This window comes from Oncorhynchus nerka, linkage group LG5 (genome assembly GCF_034236695.1).
Source record: "Oncorhynchus nerka isolate Pitt River linkage group LG5, Oner_Uvic_2.0, whole genome shotgun sequence".
Taxonomy (NCBI): Eukaryota; Metazoa; Chordata; class Actinopteri; order Salmoniformes; family Salmonidae; genus Oncorhynchus; species Oncorhynchus nerka.
This window is the reverse complement of record NC_088400.1, coordinates 52,285,871-52,303,181: the sequence shown is the minus strand read 5'-3', so window position 1 is coordinate 52,303,181 and position 17,311 is coordinate 52,285,871. Positions and strand designations below refer to the sequence as shown.

The 17,311-nt window shown below is 44.9% G+C and overlaps 1 protein-coding gene across 1 annotated transcript in view; it reads right to left on the bottom strand.

The window, feature by feature from the left end:
• LOC115129605 (A disintegrin and metalloproteinase with thrombospondin motifs 5-like) overlaps nucleotides 1-15,374 on the bottom strand; it is a 32,253-nt gene extending 16,879 nt beyond the window's left edge. Inside the window, exons 1-4 of the mRNA XM_029660153.2 lie at nucleotides 14,022-15,374; nucleotides 1,795-1,927; nucleotides 957-1,124; nucleotides 291-574 (exon numbers count right to left, since the gene is read on the bottom strand). Of these exons, the coding sequence (XP_029516013.1) occupies nucleotides 291-574; nucleotides 957-1,124; nucleotides 1,795-1,927; nucleotides 14,022-15,116 (1,680 nt within the window). The 5' untranslated portion in view covers nucleotides 15,117-15,374. The remainder of the gene's footprint in view (nucleotides 1-290; nucleotides 575-956; nucleotides 1,125-1,794; nucleotides 1,928-14,021) is intronic.
• Nucleotides 15,375-17,311: the final 1,937 nt, after the last annotated feature.

Sequence of the window (17,311 nt, the reverse complement as noted above, 5' to 3'; positions counted from 1 at the left end):
AAAACAACACATTTCACTGCACCTATCAGGTGTTTGTGACAATACATTTTATTTATAATTTTTGCATTGTTGCCTCCCGTTCCCTCTCTCAACACTCTTCCTCTCCTCTCCTTCCCATCCCCTCCTTTCCTCCCTCCCTCCTTCCCTCTCTATAGAATAATACATCATAATAAAGTAGCACTCATCTCTTTCACTACCTTCCACCCTGTCTATGCTGTCAGACTATTGCGTTGTTGCTTCCCATTCCCTCTCCTCCCCTCCCGCCCTCTCGCCCTCCGCCCTGTCCTTACCGAGTAGTGTCTCTTGCGGGTCTTGTCCACGCACTTGCCCTGGAGGCAGATGCGACCCTTGCCACACGGCGTGCCCTCCACGGCGGGCAGCTTCTTGGTCAGGCACACCATCTGGCCCTGGCGTATCACTGCACACCACAGGCGGGCGCACACATCCATGCCCGGGCAGACCGTGTACTCAGGCCCAAACGCCAGGCGGCACTGGCGCACGGCATCGTAGCTCTGGCCGGGCAGCTCCTCTGAGCCGAGCATGGGCTGGCGAGGAGAGTCCAGGAGACAGTCGGCTGTAGAGGGGGAGAGAGGTAGACATGGTGTCCAATGCCAAAGGCTGTTTGTCTGTCTGGTTTGTCAAACCTTTGATCATTCTACTCTGCCACTCGATAGTTGTGAAGGGACATTGGATTACATTTGGCAAAGACAACAGCACATTAACTATGTACAGTAGGTCCATTGTTTAACCAAGTAAGTCATTCTCCTGACATTTACAATCAAGACTTGGTTAACTCCCTAACCATTAGTTCAGGGATAGTCAACTCTAGGCCTGGAGTGCCAAAATACTTCTGGATTTCATTCTCTCCTCTCCTCTCTCCTCTTCTCATCCCCCCTCTATCCTATCCTGCCATTCTTCCATGCTATCCTTCACTCATCTCCCTCTTCATGTCTTACCGTTGCCATCGTCAAAGAAGTCCGTGATGGTAGCTGAGGTGCAGCGGCTCCAGGGTTTGGAGGCGTCGATGGAGGTCAGGATGGACGACATGAGACGCTTGTCCGCGCTGGCGCCGAAACGCTCTTCGCAGAACTTGGAGTCGTCGTGGGACAGGCCCAGCAAGTGGCCTTTGGTTCACAGACAGAGAGACGGACAGGCAGGCAGACAGAAATACAAATCATTTTGGGGGGGTGTTTATTACACAGTGAGCATTGTGTTCTTGAGAGTGTGTATTTGTATTTACTAAGAATCCCCATACTCTTCCTGGAGTCCAAACATGATTAAGGCAACTACATCACAAAAAAAAAAAAAAAACAGTAGAACATATACAACACATTATTACACCACTACTCTTCCATTACATATCTACAATACAAAATGCATAATACCACAATACAACAATATTACAACATTACAATGTACGTGTGTTAGCGTGTGTCTGCGCATGCGTGTGTGTGCCTGTGTTTATGTCTCTTCACAGTCCGCTTCATTCCATAACCTGTAGTTGTATCTGTTTTTTTTTCATCAGATTTTACTGCTCGCTTGAGTTACTTGGTGTGGAATAGAGTTCCATGTAGTCATGGGTCTATGTAGTATTGTGTTTTCCAGAGTCTGTTCTGGATTTGGGGACTATGAAGAGACCCCTGGTGACAGTGATAGCAATAGAGTTTGGATGTGTGTTTGCATGTGCTTACGTACTTAAACAAATGTGTGGGAATGTGAGTGTGTATGTATGTATTGGCAGGTAATTGAGTGTGTGTGTGTATGTTTGTATGCAGGTGTGTGAGCGGTGCCCACCTATCTCGTGTGCCACGGTGAAGGCGGCATGGAGTCCGTCGTCCTCTATGACGGCACAGCTTCTCTCTGGTGAGCAGATGGTGCCAACGTCGGCCATGCCAAGTGTGTCACACGAGTGGTGCCCACACAGGTCCTATACAGGGGGCACAAGCAAGTGGAAAGGGTGATATTACATAAAAATACCTTCCTTCCCCTTTCTTTACATATGGCTTTACTTTGTCCATCACCTGAGATTGAATGTATGTGTCATGTTAAATGTTGATTTTAAGTTAGTGTAAAGTTAGGGAACACATATATACTGCAGGACTCACACACACACACCAAAACACAGACAATGCAAGGACAAGCTGGAAAGATTACAGATGAGAAATGAGAGGAGATCAGAAGTCAATAGACCTTATTTGGCCCATAATTGTTGATTCACTATATTTCTGCTCTTTCTTCAACCAATCAATCAATCAATATCTCTCTTTCTCTCTCTCATAGGGCACTGTGTATTGCCCAGTGTTCCAGCTCCCACACAGATGATGCCCAGAGGGCTTGAAGCTACTCTGCTGTGTAGAGGAATCAATCAGTCAATCAAACACTGTGTCCCTATGCCATCGACTGTCTCGTTCTCCGAAACACAGACACACATGCACGCACACGGACACACACACGGAGACACAAGTATGCATGCACACACAGACACACATAGGCATGCACACACATAAAAACACACACTCTCACAGTATACATACAGTGTGTACATTATTAACTGTAAAAGTGCACGTGTCATGTATGAATGAGATAAGGGCACACACACACACACACACACACACACACACACACACACACACACACACACACACACACACACACTCCTCTCCTCTCCACTCCACCCACCAACCCAGGCCCCCCTCCCACACACATCCTGTGGACAGGATGAATCCCTTGATAAGTGGTGTTGACAGGCCCGTTGTGCCCTTTGTGAGAGACTCTCTGGGTGTGTATTTACTTGTCTCAGATGGAGCACTTTAGGAACAAACCCGTCTATGTTCTGTTCTGGGCTCTCCAACACATGACCAACAGGGGGGAACGCCTCATACACATACTCTAGACACAAACTCTGGCTGTGTCCGAAATGGCACCCAATTCCCTACATAGTGCACTATTTTTGACCAGGGTCTATAGGGCCATTAGAGCCATTTCGGCCGTAGCCCTAGTGTGGTACCCTATTTACCCTATATACTGAACATCTTAGGGCTCTGGTCAAAAGTAATGCACTATGTAGGGAATAGGGTGCCATTTCAGACACACTCTTGCTTTAGACAGAAACTCTTAAAAGAGAATGTCCCCTACTTACTAAAGGAGAAATAAAAACAAAGTCAAATACAGTCCAGTCCGATTCCATTTCACTAAATGTGTTGTGTTGGTCATTGTTAAGATTTTGACCCCTGATGTGTGTGCAGATGGAGAGAATAGACATGACATGTTTTCAACTCCTTGTTGTCACTATCAGATGAACTAGCCAATCGGGAGGGACATTGTAGAAACCAACATGTTCACCATAGATGTGCTGGTTTTCCTGTTTCTTACTTACTAGCTTGTCCCTGTCTCTCTTTCTCTCTCCCTTTCACTCTCTTTTGTTTACTTGAACTTGTTGTCCCCAACTCGCTCTGCCTCCCACTCCCCTTTACACTCTGTCCCTGTCTCTCTCATGTTCCCTCTGTGTCTTTCTCACTTTCACTCTGTCTGTCTGTCTCTCTTCTTTTTTTCTCCTCTCCCTCCCGCTCTTCAGTGTGTTTCCAGCTTGGTATTTTCCTTTTTATCCTACGGGGTTTTCACAGACATAGAGGTTGGACGAGAGAAAGAAAGAGGGAGGGTGAGAAAGAGAGAGCAAGATAAATAAAGTTATGGAATCAGACACCTGGGGAAAAGGATGGGAGGATGGAGGAAATTAAAAGAGAGGAGGAAAGAATGGAGGGAATGGGATGTTATGGAAATATTGAGAAAAAAAACTCAGCACCGGTGGTAAGGTATTTAGGTCAGTAGACAATCATATAAGAAGGCTGAGGGTGTGTGTGAGAAAGAAAGTTAGGGTGTGTTTGTGTTTGCATGTATGTGTGTGTGACATGCACCTGTGTGTGTGTGTGTGTGTGTGTGTGTGTGTGTGAGAGTCTCGGGTCAACTGGGGAACACACCCTAGCTTCGTTCGAAAAACACATTTCCACTCTGAGTAAAGGGAGAGTGTCAATCACAGACACACACATACACACACACACACACTGTCAGTTGGTGGCGTTAGCGCGGTCTTGCACACACACACAAACACCGCTAATACTGTATCATGGAGAGAGTCCAGAGAGACTAACCACAACAACTTGTCACTCAAAAATCAGTGTCAACAATGTAATCGTCAACTAACCGTGAAATGAATGGCCTGCCAATCATCGGTGAGAGTGACATTAGCCTATTAAATGGCAATTGTACTAGGCTAGAGCCCGCCCTTCAAAGTTTTTCCTGGTCAGGCCCTGACAAAACTCCTGGCCCAGTGAGCTATGACACACATCTAAGCGGCTACTTTCATCCAATAACATGACAGTATCCTTCATATTCAACCATATCAGCCAATCAGAGAGACTGTGATTGTCATTCCAGAGGTAGGATATAAAAAGGCAAAATCCTAGAGCAGCAGTTCTACTCTGAGATGCTTTGTGAATATCATCCCTGACCTTAACTGCTAGTTGATCATTTAACTTCATGGCATTGTTTTGTCTACTAAACAAATCAGATAGCAACAGACAGACCCCCTTCCAAAACATCCATATGTCCATACTCTATCATTCCAACTCCAGTGCACATGCACGCACTCTATCATATGTGCTGTGAAGAATTGAATATATACGCAAGTGTATTATTTGACTTGAACAGAGTGTGTCCTGTGTGCTCTCCTGTCTCTTCTCCTCACTCATGTTTGTTTTGAGTGTGTATGTCTGACTGTGTGTCGGCTTACAGTGTGTGTGTGTGTGTGTGTGTGCTTTTAGATTGTGTGTGTGTGTACTGTGTGTACAGTGTGTGTCTGCTTAAAGTGTGTGTGTGTGTGTGTGTGTGTGTGTGTGTGTGTGTATGCGTGTGTGTGAACATGCGCACATGTGTTTAAGGTGTGTGAGTTTCCCGGTCCTCTCCTCCTAATAGGTAGGCCTATATCTCCTCTGTTTGTTATGAGACTGGGGTATTTCACAGGTCCTATATTTCATGCCTATATAAACTCTGCCATTCAACTTTCGACCTAACACTCGGTCCACGTGATTGGTCAGGAACATCTTGTTATATGCCATAGCTGCCTGGTAAGAGTGTGTGATAGGCTACTCTGCATCACAGATTATGAATGAACTTTTCAGACCCGGCACCTGCATAAGGTGATTGTGTGTTTTGTGTATACATTGACAATAACCTGTCTGGGAACGCGGTTCCGCTAGCGGTGAAATTGCAGGGCGCCAAATTCAAACAACAGAAATCTCATAAATCAAATTTCTCAAACATACAAGTATTAGGCACCATTTTAAAGAAAACATTCTCGTTAATCCAGCCATAGTGTCTGATTTCAAAAAGGCTTTACAGCGAAAGCTCCACAAACGATTATGTTAGGTCACCACCAAGTCACAGAAAATCACAGCCATTTTTCCTGCCAAAGAGAGTTGTCACAAAAAGCAGAAATATAGATAAAATTAATCACTAACCTTTGATGATCTTCATTAGATGACACTCAGGAGTTCATGTTACACAATACATGTGTTTTGTTCGATAAAGTGAATATTGATATCCAAAAATCTCATTTTACATTGGCGTGTTATGTTCAGTAGTTCCAAAACATGCTGTGATTTTGCAGAGAGCCACATCAATTCACAGAAATACTCATCATAAACATTAATAATAGATACAACTATTATACATGGAACTTTAGATAAACTTCTCCTTAATGCAACCGCTGTGTCAGATTATTTTTTAAATTAACGGTAAAAGCATACCATGCAATAATCTGAGTACGGCGCTCAGAGCCCATAGCACTATCCACCATGATGAGTAGTCAACATTAGTCAGAAATAGTATTATAAATATTCCCTTACCTTTGATGATCTTCATCAGAATGCACTCCCAGGAATCCCAGTTCCACAGTAAATGTTTGATTTGTTCGATAAAGTTCATAATTTATGTCCAAACACCTCCTTCTGTGTAAACAAATCAAAACTCACGAGGCGGACGAAAATTCCAAAAAGTTATATTACTGGTCGTAGAAACATATCAAATGATGTATAGAATGTTTTTATAATAAATCTTCAATATTGTCCCAACCGGAGAATTCCTTTGTCTATAGAAAAGCAATGGAACGAGAGCGTCTCGAGCCCATGGCTCTCTGCCAGACCTCTGACTCATTCCCCTCTCATTCAGCCCCCCTTCACAGTAGAAGCCTGAAACAACGTTCTAAAGACCGTTGACATCTAGTGGAAGCCATAGGAAGTGCAACATGACCAATATCCCACTGTACTTCAATAGGGACTGAGTTGAAAAACTACAAACCTCAGATTTCCCACTTCCAGGTTTGTTTTTTAAAAAGGTTTTTGCCTGCCATATGTGTTCTGTAATGCTCACAGACATCATTCAAACAGTTTTAGAAACGTGGGAGTGTTTTCTATCCAATACTACTAATAATATGCATATATTAGCATCTGGGACTGAGCAGGAGGCAGTTTACTCTGGGCACGCTTTTCATCCAAAAGTGAAAATGCTGCCCCCTAGCCCAAACAGGATAACCTAAGTGTTATTGCTTTGAGCAAAGCCACTGGGGTGACATGTCTGTCTGTCTGGTGAAACTACCAGGGACATCTGCAGGGTACTGTTCTTTAACATAGAAACAACAGTAATTGAACTTCTCAATAATGAATGAGAGGGCAGATCTGATCCTAGATCAGTAGTCCTACTTTGGGACGTTTTGCGAATACATGCCCTTAACCTTCAACAGATATGTAACCTTCAACAAAAAGGAGATGTAGCCTAACATTTCTATGCTTTCTTTGCTCTCTGCATACACACTCTCTCGTTCTCAGAGTCCTCCCTCTGTCCCTCTCTCTCTCCCTGTCTCTTTTTCTTTCCACACACACTCTCACTCCTTCTCTCTCTCTCTGTGTCCTCTCTCTACCACTCTAGCCCCCCCATCTTTCTCTCTCTACCTCTCTCTCTGGCAACAAGGAAACCTTAAACACGTATGTCCTAGTGCACGGGGGAACAATCAAAGAGGCTACAATAAACATCTCAATTGACAAACAGTACAGTGTAAATGAGAGAAGGTGATATTGACCTAGTTATGAATCACTGTTCATGACTCTGAATGATCGGCTATGAAAAGCCAACTGACAATTACTCCTAAGGTGCTGACCTGTTGCACCCTCTACAACCACTGTGATTATTATTATCTGACCCTGTTGGTCATTTATGAACATTTGAACATCTTGGCCATGTTCTGTTATAACACCCAGCACAGCCAGAAGATGACTGGCCACCCCTCAGAGCCTGGTTCCTCTCTAGGTTTCTTCCTAGGTTCTGGCCTTTCTAGGGAGTTTTTCCTAGCCACCGTGATTCTACATCTGCATTGCTTGCTGTTTGGGGTTTTAGGCTGGGTTTCTGTACAGCGTGTTATAAATACATTTGATTGATTGAGGATGTAATATTTATGGGGAATATTTCCATGCTGCATATTCATGTAATTATGTTTTCTTGGTTATTTCAAGTTGATTATATCTGGGCTCTTTGTTTCTCTCTATGTCAGGGTTCCTAACTGGCGGCCCGCGGAACAATTTTACCCCCCCCCCCCCCCCCAAGTTTTCTGAGCGAACAACTAGTGTTTTTTTTTAAATTACTTTTGTAATATTGTTGGACATAGACCGTAAAAACACCAACAAATCAACTCCAAGTGATTGTAATTTTGGAAATCTGTTTCCAAGTATTCTCACACATAATAGAGAGATACATGTGATCATATACAAATGTAAGCAATGTTTGAAAGGATTATGTTTTAGTCAAATATTATATCCGTTTGGCCTTCTTGTTAAGTTAAGAAGTTAAATTGCAGTCTACAAATTATTTATAATTATGTCCCGCCCCCTGACCATCCGCTCAAGAAAGAAAATAGGCCTGCGGCAGAATCTAGTCGATGATCCCTGCTCTATGTTCTGTCAGTAGAGAGCTCTTCTCCTCACAGTGAGGCTTTGTTTAATGTCCCGGTCCCCGGCGAGAGCAGTCATGCGTCCGGTCACACTGTGATGTAACCCCCAATAATCACACACAGGCACGCACACACACACGCGCATGCCGACACGCGCAATCCCACAAATGCACACACATACAAATTACAAATGCATACACACACAGAGTCCCCTCAATGTGTCTCTTGTTCGGTCCTGGTGCGGCATGCACAGAGCCCGGTGACACAGGCACAGGGTCAGCTCACTCAGGACACGGGGGTGTTGGAACCGGAGTAATTGGACCCATGCATGAATAACCTCATGTTCCAATAAACTCCCCCCCTCTACATCTCCAAAGAATGGATAGGTCTTGTCTCTGACTGCGAGAATGTAATATAATGATGGATATGACTTATATTGAATGAGCGTGACTCACCCAAGCTACGACACTTACTTCTTTGATGACAAGCTACAGCAATGAGGGACAACTGAATGGAAGGGTTGTGTTTTAAAGATACAGTGATCTAACACTACAGCCAATCACGGAATCAGAGTTCAAATCTTATTGGCTGAGGGGATTCACTGACCTTTGACTTTTTGATATGTCATGGTCCACTCCAAACACCTTTCAGGTGTTATAATGTTGTTATGCTATGGAGTTGTTACTGTTGTTATGAACTGTCACTTGCCCCTGGGTAGTGCCTGCGCGAGGTATCTCCATGCCCGTTGTTCCAACCACTGTACCATCCATGCCACCTTACCCCCTGCAGGTGACACAGAGGGAAAGCACTGCCAAGTGGGTGGAAAGTCCATGCCCATGCAGGTGGTGGTAATAGTTGGCACACCGTTGCTCCGCCAACTTGCCAAGCCCAGGTATGCTCACGTGGCGCTGCCAACAGCATCCACCTGGGCGCCGGTGACAAAAAAAGTTACCTCGGTATTCCCGAGGTATTATTCATTTGTAATAATGACAATTACAACAATACTGAATGAACAATGAACACTTTTATTTTAATTTAATATAATACATAAATAAAATCAATTTAGTCTCAAATAAAATATGAAACATGTTCAATTTGGTTTAAATAATGCAAAAACTCGGTGTTGGAGAAGAAAGTAAAACTGCAAGATGTGCCATGTATAAAAACTAACGTTTAAGTTCCTTGCTCAGAACACGAGAACATATGAAAGCTGGTGGTTCCTTTTAACATGAGTCTTCAATATTCCCGGTTAATAAGTTTTAGGTTGTAGTTATTATAGGAATTATGACCAGTCGACTATTTCTCTCTATACCATTTGTATTTCATATACCTTTGACTATTGGATGTTCTTATAGGCACTTTAGTATTGCCAGCCTAATCTCGAGAGTTGATAGGCTTGAAGTCATAAACAGCGCTGTGCTTCAAGCATTGCTAAGAGCTGCTGGCAAACGCAGGAAAGTGCTGTTTGGATGAATGCTTACGAGGCTGCTGCTGCCTACCACCGCTCAGTCAGACTGCTCTATCAAATACCAAATCATAGACTTAATTACAATTAACTATGTAAACTTCTGGCAAATTAATTACGGTCTTTGTTAGGAAGAAATCTTCACACAGTTCACAACGAGCCAGGAGGCCCAAACTGCTGCATATACGCTGACTCTGCTTGCACTGAACGCAAGAGAATTTCCCTAGTTAATATTGCCTGCTAACATGCATTTCTTTTAACTAAAAATGTAGGTTTAAAAAAAATATACTTCAGTGTATTGATTTTAAGAAAGGCATTGATGTTTATGAATAGGACCATTTGTGCAACAATTGTGCTTTTTTTCAAGAATGTGCTTTTGTTAAATCATCACCTGTTTAGCGAAGGTGTAGTAGGCTGTGATTCGATGATAAACTAACGGGCACAGCTTTGATTATATGCAAAGCAGGACAAGCCAGTTAACCTAGTAATATCATCAACCGTGTGTAGTTAACTAGTGATTATGTGAAGATTGATTGTTTTTTATAAATGTAATGCTAGATAGCAACTTAGCTTGGCTCCTTGCAGCCAACAAGGTCCTTTTGATGCTGCTCTTGCGTAACAGGTGGTCAGCCTGTAATCGGCCATTATCGAAGGCGGCCAAAAAGGCAGATTACCGATTGTTATGAAAACTTGAAATCGGCCATAATTAATCGACCATGCCGAACATACTTTTTTACTTATTTTGTGCATAATGTTGCTGCTACCATCTCTTATGACCGGAAATAACTTCTGGACATCAGAACAGCGATTACTCACCACGAACTGGCAGAAGCTTTTTTTTCCTTTAACGAGTCCGACGAGCCTGACGTGAATGACATACTGCTTTCCTGTATCATTGCGTTTTCTTGATAGCTACCTACACAAATAGCTAGCTAGAACAAAGTGTTAATAAGATAAATTCATTAAAAAGATTAAAAGCAATACAAATAAGTTCTCCAGTAGGCCCAAATCCCCGAAATTTGCGTGAAGAGACAACAGAGAAAAAGAGGACGTAGGTTGTGCTGCCTTCTGAGAATTTGTAGGCGATCGAATAAACCACCCCTGCCTTCCGTTCTACTAGCTAACGTGCAATCATTGGAAAATAAAATCAACGACCTACGAGGAAGATTAAACTACCAACAGGACAATAGAAACTGTAATATCTTATGCTTGGCTGAATGATGGTATTATCAACATACAGCTGGCTGGTTATACACTGTATCGGCAGGATACAACAGCAGCGTCTGGTAAGAGAAGGGGTGGCGGACAATGCATATATGTAAACAACAGCCGGTGCATGATATCTAAGGAATTCTCGAGGTTTTGCTTGCCTGAGGTAGAGTATCTCATGATAAGCTGTAGACCACACTTATCTACCTTGAGAATTTTCATCTGTATTTTCATACCACCACAGACCGATGTTGGCACTAAGACCGCACTCAATGAGCTGTAGTCTGCCATAAGCAAAGAGGAAAACGCTTATCCAGAGGCGGCACTCCTAGTGGCCGGGGACCTAATGCAGGGAAACTTAAATCTGTTTTACCAAATTTCTATCAGCATGATAAATGTGCAAGCAGTGGGGAAAAAAACTCAAGACCACCTTTACTCCACACACAAGCGATGCGTACAAAGCTCTTCCTCGCCCTCGCTCTCCATTTAGCAAATCTGACCATCATTTTACAAGCTAAAATTTAATCAGGAAGCCCCATTGACTCGGTCAATAAAAAAGTGGTCAGATGAAGCAGATGCTAAGCTACAGGACTGTTTTGCTATCACAGGCATGAATATGTTCTGGTATTGTTCCTAAGGCATTGAGCAGTACACCACATCAGTCATTGGCTTCATCAATAAGTGCACGGATGACATCGTAACCACAGTGACTGTATGTACATATCCCAACCAGAAAGAATGGATTACAGGCAACATCCGCACTGAGCTAAAGGCTAGAGCTGCCACTTTCAAGGAGCAGGACTCCAACCTGGAGGCTACTAAGAAATCCTGCTATGCCCTCCAACGAACCATCAAACAGGCAAAGTATCAATACAGGACTAAGATCGAATCGTACTACACCGGTGCTGATGCTTATTGGATGTGGCAGGGCTTGCAAACCATTACAGACTACAAAGGGAAGCACAGCAGGGAGCTGCCCAGTGACACTAGCCTACCAGACTAGCTAAACTACTTCTATACTCACTTCGAGGCAAATAACACTGAAACATGCATGAGAGTGCCAGCTGTTTGGACAACTGTGTGGTCACGCTCTACGCAGCCAATGTGAGTAACAGGTCAACATTCACAAGGCCGCAGGGCCAGATGGATTACAAGGACTTGTACTGCGAGCATGAGCTGACCAACTGGCAAGTGTCTGTAATACCAACATGTTTTAAGCAGACCACCATAGTTCCTGTGCCACTTCCTGTGCCACTAAGTACACTAAGGTAACCTGCCTAAATGACTACCGACCCGTAGCACTCATGTCTGTAGCCATGAAGTGCTTTGAAAGGCTGGTCATGGCTCACATCAACACCATTATTCCAGAAAACCTAGACCCACCCTAATTTTCATACCGCCCTAACAGATACACAGATGATGCAATCTCTATTGCACTCCACACTGCCCTTTCCCACCTGGACAAAAGGAACACCTATGTGAGAATGCTATTAATTGACTAGAGCTCAGAGTTCAACACCATTGTGCCCTCAAAGCTCATCAATAAGCTAAGGACCCTGGGACTAAACACCTCCCTCTGCAACTGGATCCTGGACTTCATGACAGGTCACACCCAGGTGGTAAGGGTAGGTAACAACACATCTGCCACAAGGATCCTCAACACAGGGGCTCCTCAGGGGTGTGTGGTCAGTCCCCTCCTGTACTCTCTGTTCACTCATGACTGCACGGCCAGGCATGACACCAACACCATCATTAAGTTTGCCGATGACACAACAGTTGTAGGCCTGATCACCAACAACGATGAGACAGCCTATAGGGAGGGGTGATGGTCGGATTTGCGTTTATTGTCTAAGGTATGGGCGTTACACTGAGGCCTGTACTCTGGATTGGGATCAATTTGGAGGTGGAGGGTCTGCCATGGTCTGGGGCGGTGTGTCACAGTATCACAGGACTGATCTTGTTGTCATTGCAGGCAATCTCAACGCTGTGCGTTACAGGGAAGACATCCCCCTCCCTCATGTGGTACCCTTCCTGCAGGCTCATCCTGACATGACCCCCCAGCATGACAATGCCACCAGCCATACTGCTTGTTCTGTGTGTGATTTTCTCCAAGACAGTGTTCTGCCATGGCCAGCTAAGAGCCTGGATCTCAATCCCATTGAGCACGTCAGGGACCTGTTGGATCGGAGGGTGAGGGATAGGGCCATTTCGGAGGGTGAGGGCCCCCCCCAGAAATATCTGGGAACTTGCAGGTGTCTTGGTGGAAGAGTCGAGTAACATCTCACAGAAAGAACTGGCAAATCTTGTGTAGTCCATGAGGAGGAGATGCACTGCAGTACTTAATGCAGCTGGTGGCCACACTGTTCATTTTGATTTTGACCCCCCTTTGTTCAGGGACACATTATTCCATTTCTGTTAGTCACATGTCTGTGGAACTTGTTCAGTTTATGTCTTAGTTGTTGAGTCTTGTTATGTTCATACAAATATTTACACATGTTAAGTTTGCTGAAAATAAACGCAGTTGACAGTGAGAGGATGTTTCTTTTTTTTGCTGAGTTTAGTCTCGCTGCTCTTTAAAACAACTTATTTGATTTCTTATTCGTATTTTGTAAACTGCATTGTTGGATAGGGGCTTGTAAGTAAGCATTTAACTGTAAGGTCTACCTACACCTTTGACTGAAAAAATGTGATTTGATTTGATATGTGTTTGAGCTTTTGACAGTCCCAGCTCTGCTCAGAGAAAAAAAATGTAGGAGGGGGAAAAAAGAAAACTGGAAGGAAAAAAAACATAGGGCTGAAGGTCGGCTGCAGTTTCTGGTTGAGAGAAATATTCTGAACACTAACCTTCAGCTGATTTCAAGTTCATCCCTTCAACCCTGGAAGAATGTGCGTGCGCAGCGGGTGCGAGAGATCACATGGGCTCGAGACATTGGTTGTCAGGGAACTGGGAGAGTCTGAGACAGAGGAGACTGCCCATAAAAACACAAGCGGAGGAAACGCTCTTTTTTAGGGTTATAAGACACGCGCGAGAGCCCACACAGAGGAGGGAGGGTGTGCAAGACAGACAGAGAGAAATAGAGAGTGAGAGACGCACACTCACTCAATTTGGAAACACTAAACCGATGCAGATTTCTGCTTGATAACAACAATGTAATAAACATATTATGAGCCAAATGACTCTTGAATAACAGGTAAGAGTACATAAACGGTCTGTCACGCAAGCAGTACCATACCTTAACACCTCATTATAAAATGCTCTAGTCCAGTGAGTGGGAAGGGATGGAGCTGGCGCGCAGTGGTATGTGTTTTGTCTGGGGGGTTCGAACTCTGTGGTTTTGTTTGTTTGTTTACCTGCCTGGTGAAGAGGATGGCGGCGTCGTGGTGGTGCTGGTTGTCGTCGTCCAGTGGGTTCTGCTGGTTCTGCCACTTGCAGAAGCTCTTGAGCGTGGCGGCTGCGTTCTTGGACACCTCCAACCCCTCCTTCTCCGTGACCATGGTCACCTTCACAACGGACAGACGGATGGGGTTCTCGATGCTGGCATGGCCGTACAACTTGGAAGCGATGGAGGCCAGCGTGAGCAGATAGTGGTGCAGGTCCTTGCCGTACTTCTTGGACATGGACTCGTCAGCGACCAGCAGAAGCTCCACGTGCCTGGCGCGCGAAACTGACCTCTTGCGCCGATTTCCCAGTGAGGGCGGAGAGACAGGTTTGGAGAACTGCTTCCACCATCTTCTGCCGTGCGCTCTGCTTCGCTCCTCGCCCCTGTCCAGGGTGACACCGCCGTGCGTGTTGCGTTCCCCGTTCCCTCTGCCCTTACGCCGGTGTTTCCTCGATGCATCCATGCGCCCGCGCCCTTCCTTGGTCCCACAGCTCTCGCTCACAGGCATGGCTTCGAATCTGAAGCTCTCCTGCGTGAAGTAGTGGAGCGCGCTCTCCGCATCCTTGTCATCCAGCAAACGCAAGTCGCTATCGTGTCCCTTGGCTCGGATGAGGGGTGTGATTGTGTAGCGTGCGTGTTTCAAAGCGAAAAAACCCTCTAGACCCCCACCACAGAGGCTGAAAACCGCCAGGGACTTGGGGTTGGAGTCCACGGTTCCCCGGTACACACACTCCCGGTGCAGAGGCGAGGCGCTTTCTCCCGCTCCCATCAGGGCCATCACATATTTCGGACTGAAGTGATGTGACAAAATTGACTCATCCCTCTCCATATCTAACTGAAACCTTCTCCCGTCCATGTAGAGTAGGTAACCAACCTTCCCACCTCCATGGTAAATCCGATCGACTGATCGCACAACACCCTCTTTTGCAGGTGGAGCGAAAGCCCTGAAAGTGGTGAGACCCGCGGCGAGCACCGCATCGCAGCCCGTATGCAACTCCACGATGCACAGCAAAAGAATCCTAAACACCAACATGACTCCAGCAAAAGCACAAAACACACGGGTCATCTTTACTCCAAAACAAGCAGTGCACGGCTAAACATTTATATTCCAACTAAAACAGCAATGGAAACGAAGAACAAACGATTTTCAGAACAGGTCCCGTTTGAATGCGCATGGTCTCGATATCCAGAATCCCCATGAAAAGTGTAAAAACACAGAAAAATGATGGCATCCGAGGGAATGGAATAAAAGACGCCGCGGAGATGTAAGAAAAGAGCAGCGGAGAACAGGGCTTGATGACCGAGCTGAACTTGGAGAACAAAACACAAAAGTTCCCTCTTTAATAGAGGAGAGAAAAAAAGTCCTGCCCCTTTGCACTCACTCGCCACTCTACCCCCCCCCCCCCTCCCCTTCTCTCTCTCTGCTGCGTTCTCGTGTCTGCCGAAATCAAAGCAAAGTCAAGTGCTGGAGGCTTCCGAGTTTGCCGTCCCACTCAACTCCATTTTTTTTGGTCCTATCCCCGGCGCCGAGACCCAAACACAAGAGTAAAGGAGCACTATAACAAAGCATTTTTCAATAATGTCACCCATATCTTCAGCATTCCCACTAGTGGGGACAACAAGAGCGTGACAGTCTATCTGTGTGCGTTTTTAAGCGCACGAGCGTGTGTGTAGGCTAGATATGAGCGCGCGCAAGGGCTCAATTCGGGGTGTCATCCGTCAAAAGGGGTCATCCCTCAAATCTTCTTCCTTTGTGAGTTATTAAAAAAATACACTCGTGTTTTGGAAGGCGATATAAAAAAAACGTGCCGTCATTTACAGTAACAGGGCGTGCTATGTCATTTACAGTCACTATGTACTGCTATGGAAAGCCAGTGCTATAATACAAGGCTCCAGCTACCCCAGACGCCCGCGGAGTTAGCCTACTCACTGTACAGAATAACGGCTATTGTGCGATGCGAGCAGGGGCATTCAATCTGGTGATGTGTGGGTCTATTGGAGATCATTTCATCATCACTACTACCAGCCACACAATGTCAACAATAACAACACTCAGTCACCACCACAACAACACTCAGTCACCACCAGAACTCATAAGCTTCTGCTCTCGTTTTAGTCGGCCAAATAGAAAATAGCACTCTTTATCTCAGCATTTGAATGGGTGTATTTAACACTTGTCTGTTATTTTTACACTTCCTAAGTGTGTCTCTTTTAATAATTGAAGGGGCAATTGTAACAGTGGGCTGTAGAGTGTCTGAAGTCAGAATTATGCAACTGTAGAGATGGATAATTTATGGCATTTTCAGAATAGAAGTTCTCACAGTTCAACTGTCTCAAAAAGTGTGTGTGTGTGTGTGTCCTGTCTTATATTCACAATGCTGAGAACACATCTTTCTCTTTGTGTGCGGGAGGAATTTCTTCAACGTCCTGACCTTGAAGAGTTGCTGTTGTGTCTTCTTCACCACGGTGTCCAGGTGTTTTGACCATTTCCGCTCCTCTGAGATGTGCACGCTGAGGAACTTGACGTTTTTGACCGCCTCCACGGCAGCGCCATTGATGAGGATGGGGGCGTGCCCAGCCTGGTTCCTCAAGTTCACAATCAGTTCCTTTGTTTTACTGATGTTGAGGGAGAGGTGGTTTACCTGGCACCCCGCCATCAGAGTGCCTACCTCCTCCCTGTAGGCCGTCTCGTTGTTGGCAATCAGGCCTACTACTCTCGTGTGGTTGCTGGTAATCAGGCTTACTACTCTCATGTGGTTGCTGGTAATCAGGCCTACTACTCTCGTGTCGTCAGCGAACTTGATAATGGAGTGGGAACTGTGTAAGGCCATGCAGTCGTGGGTATACAAGGAGTACAGGAGGGGACAGAGGATGCACTCTTGTGGGGCACCCATGTTTAAGAATCAGAGTCAAAATCAAATCAAATCAAATTTGATTGGTTACATACACGTGTTTAGCAGATGTCATTTTGGGTGTAGCGAAATGCTTGTGCTTCCAGTTCCGACAGTGCAGCAGTAATATATAACAATTTAACAACATATACCCTATACACACAAATCTAAGTAAAGGAATGTAATTAAGAATACATAAATATCTGGATGAGCAATGTCAGAGCGGTGTAGACTAAGATTTTGTAGACTAGTATAGAATATACTGTATAAACATTATTGAAGTGACATTATTAAAGTGACTTGTGTTCCATTAATTAAAGTGGCCAATGATTTCAAGTCTGTCTATATAAGCAGCAGCCTCTCTGTGCTA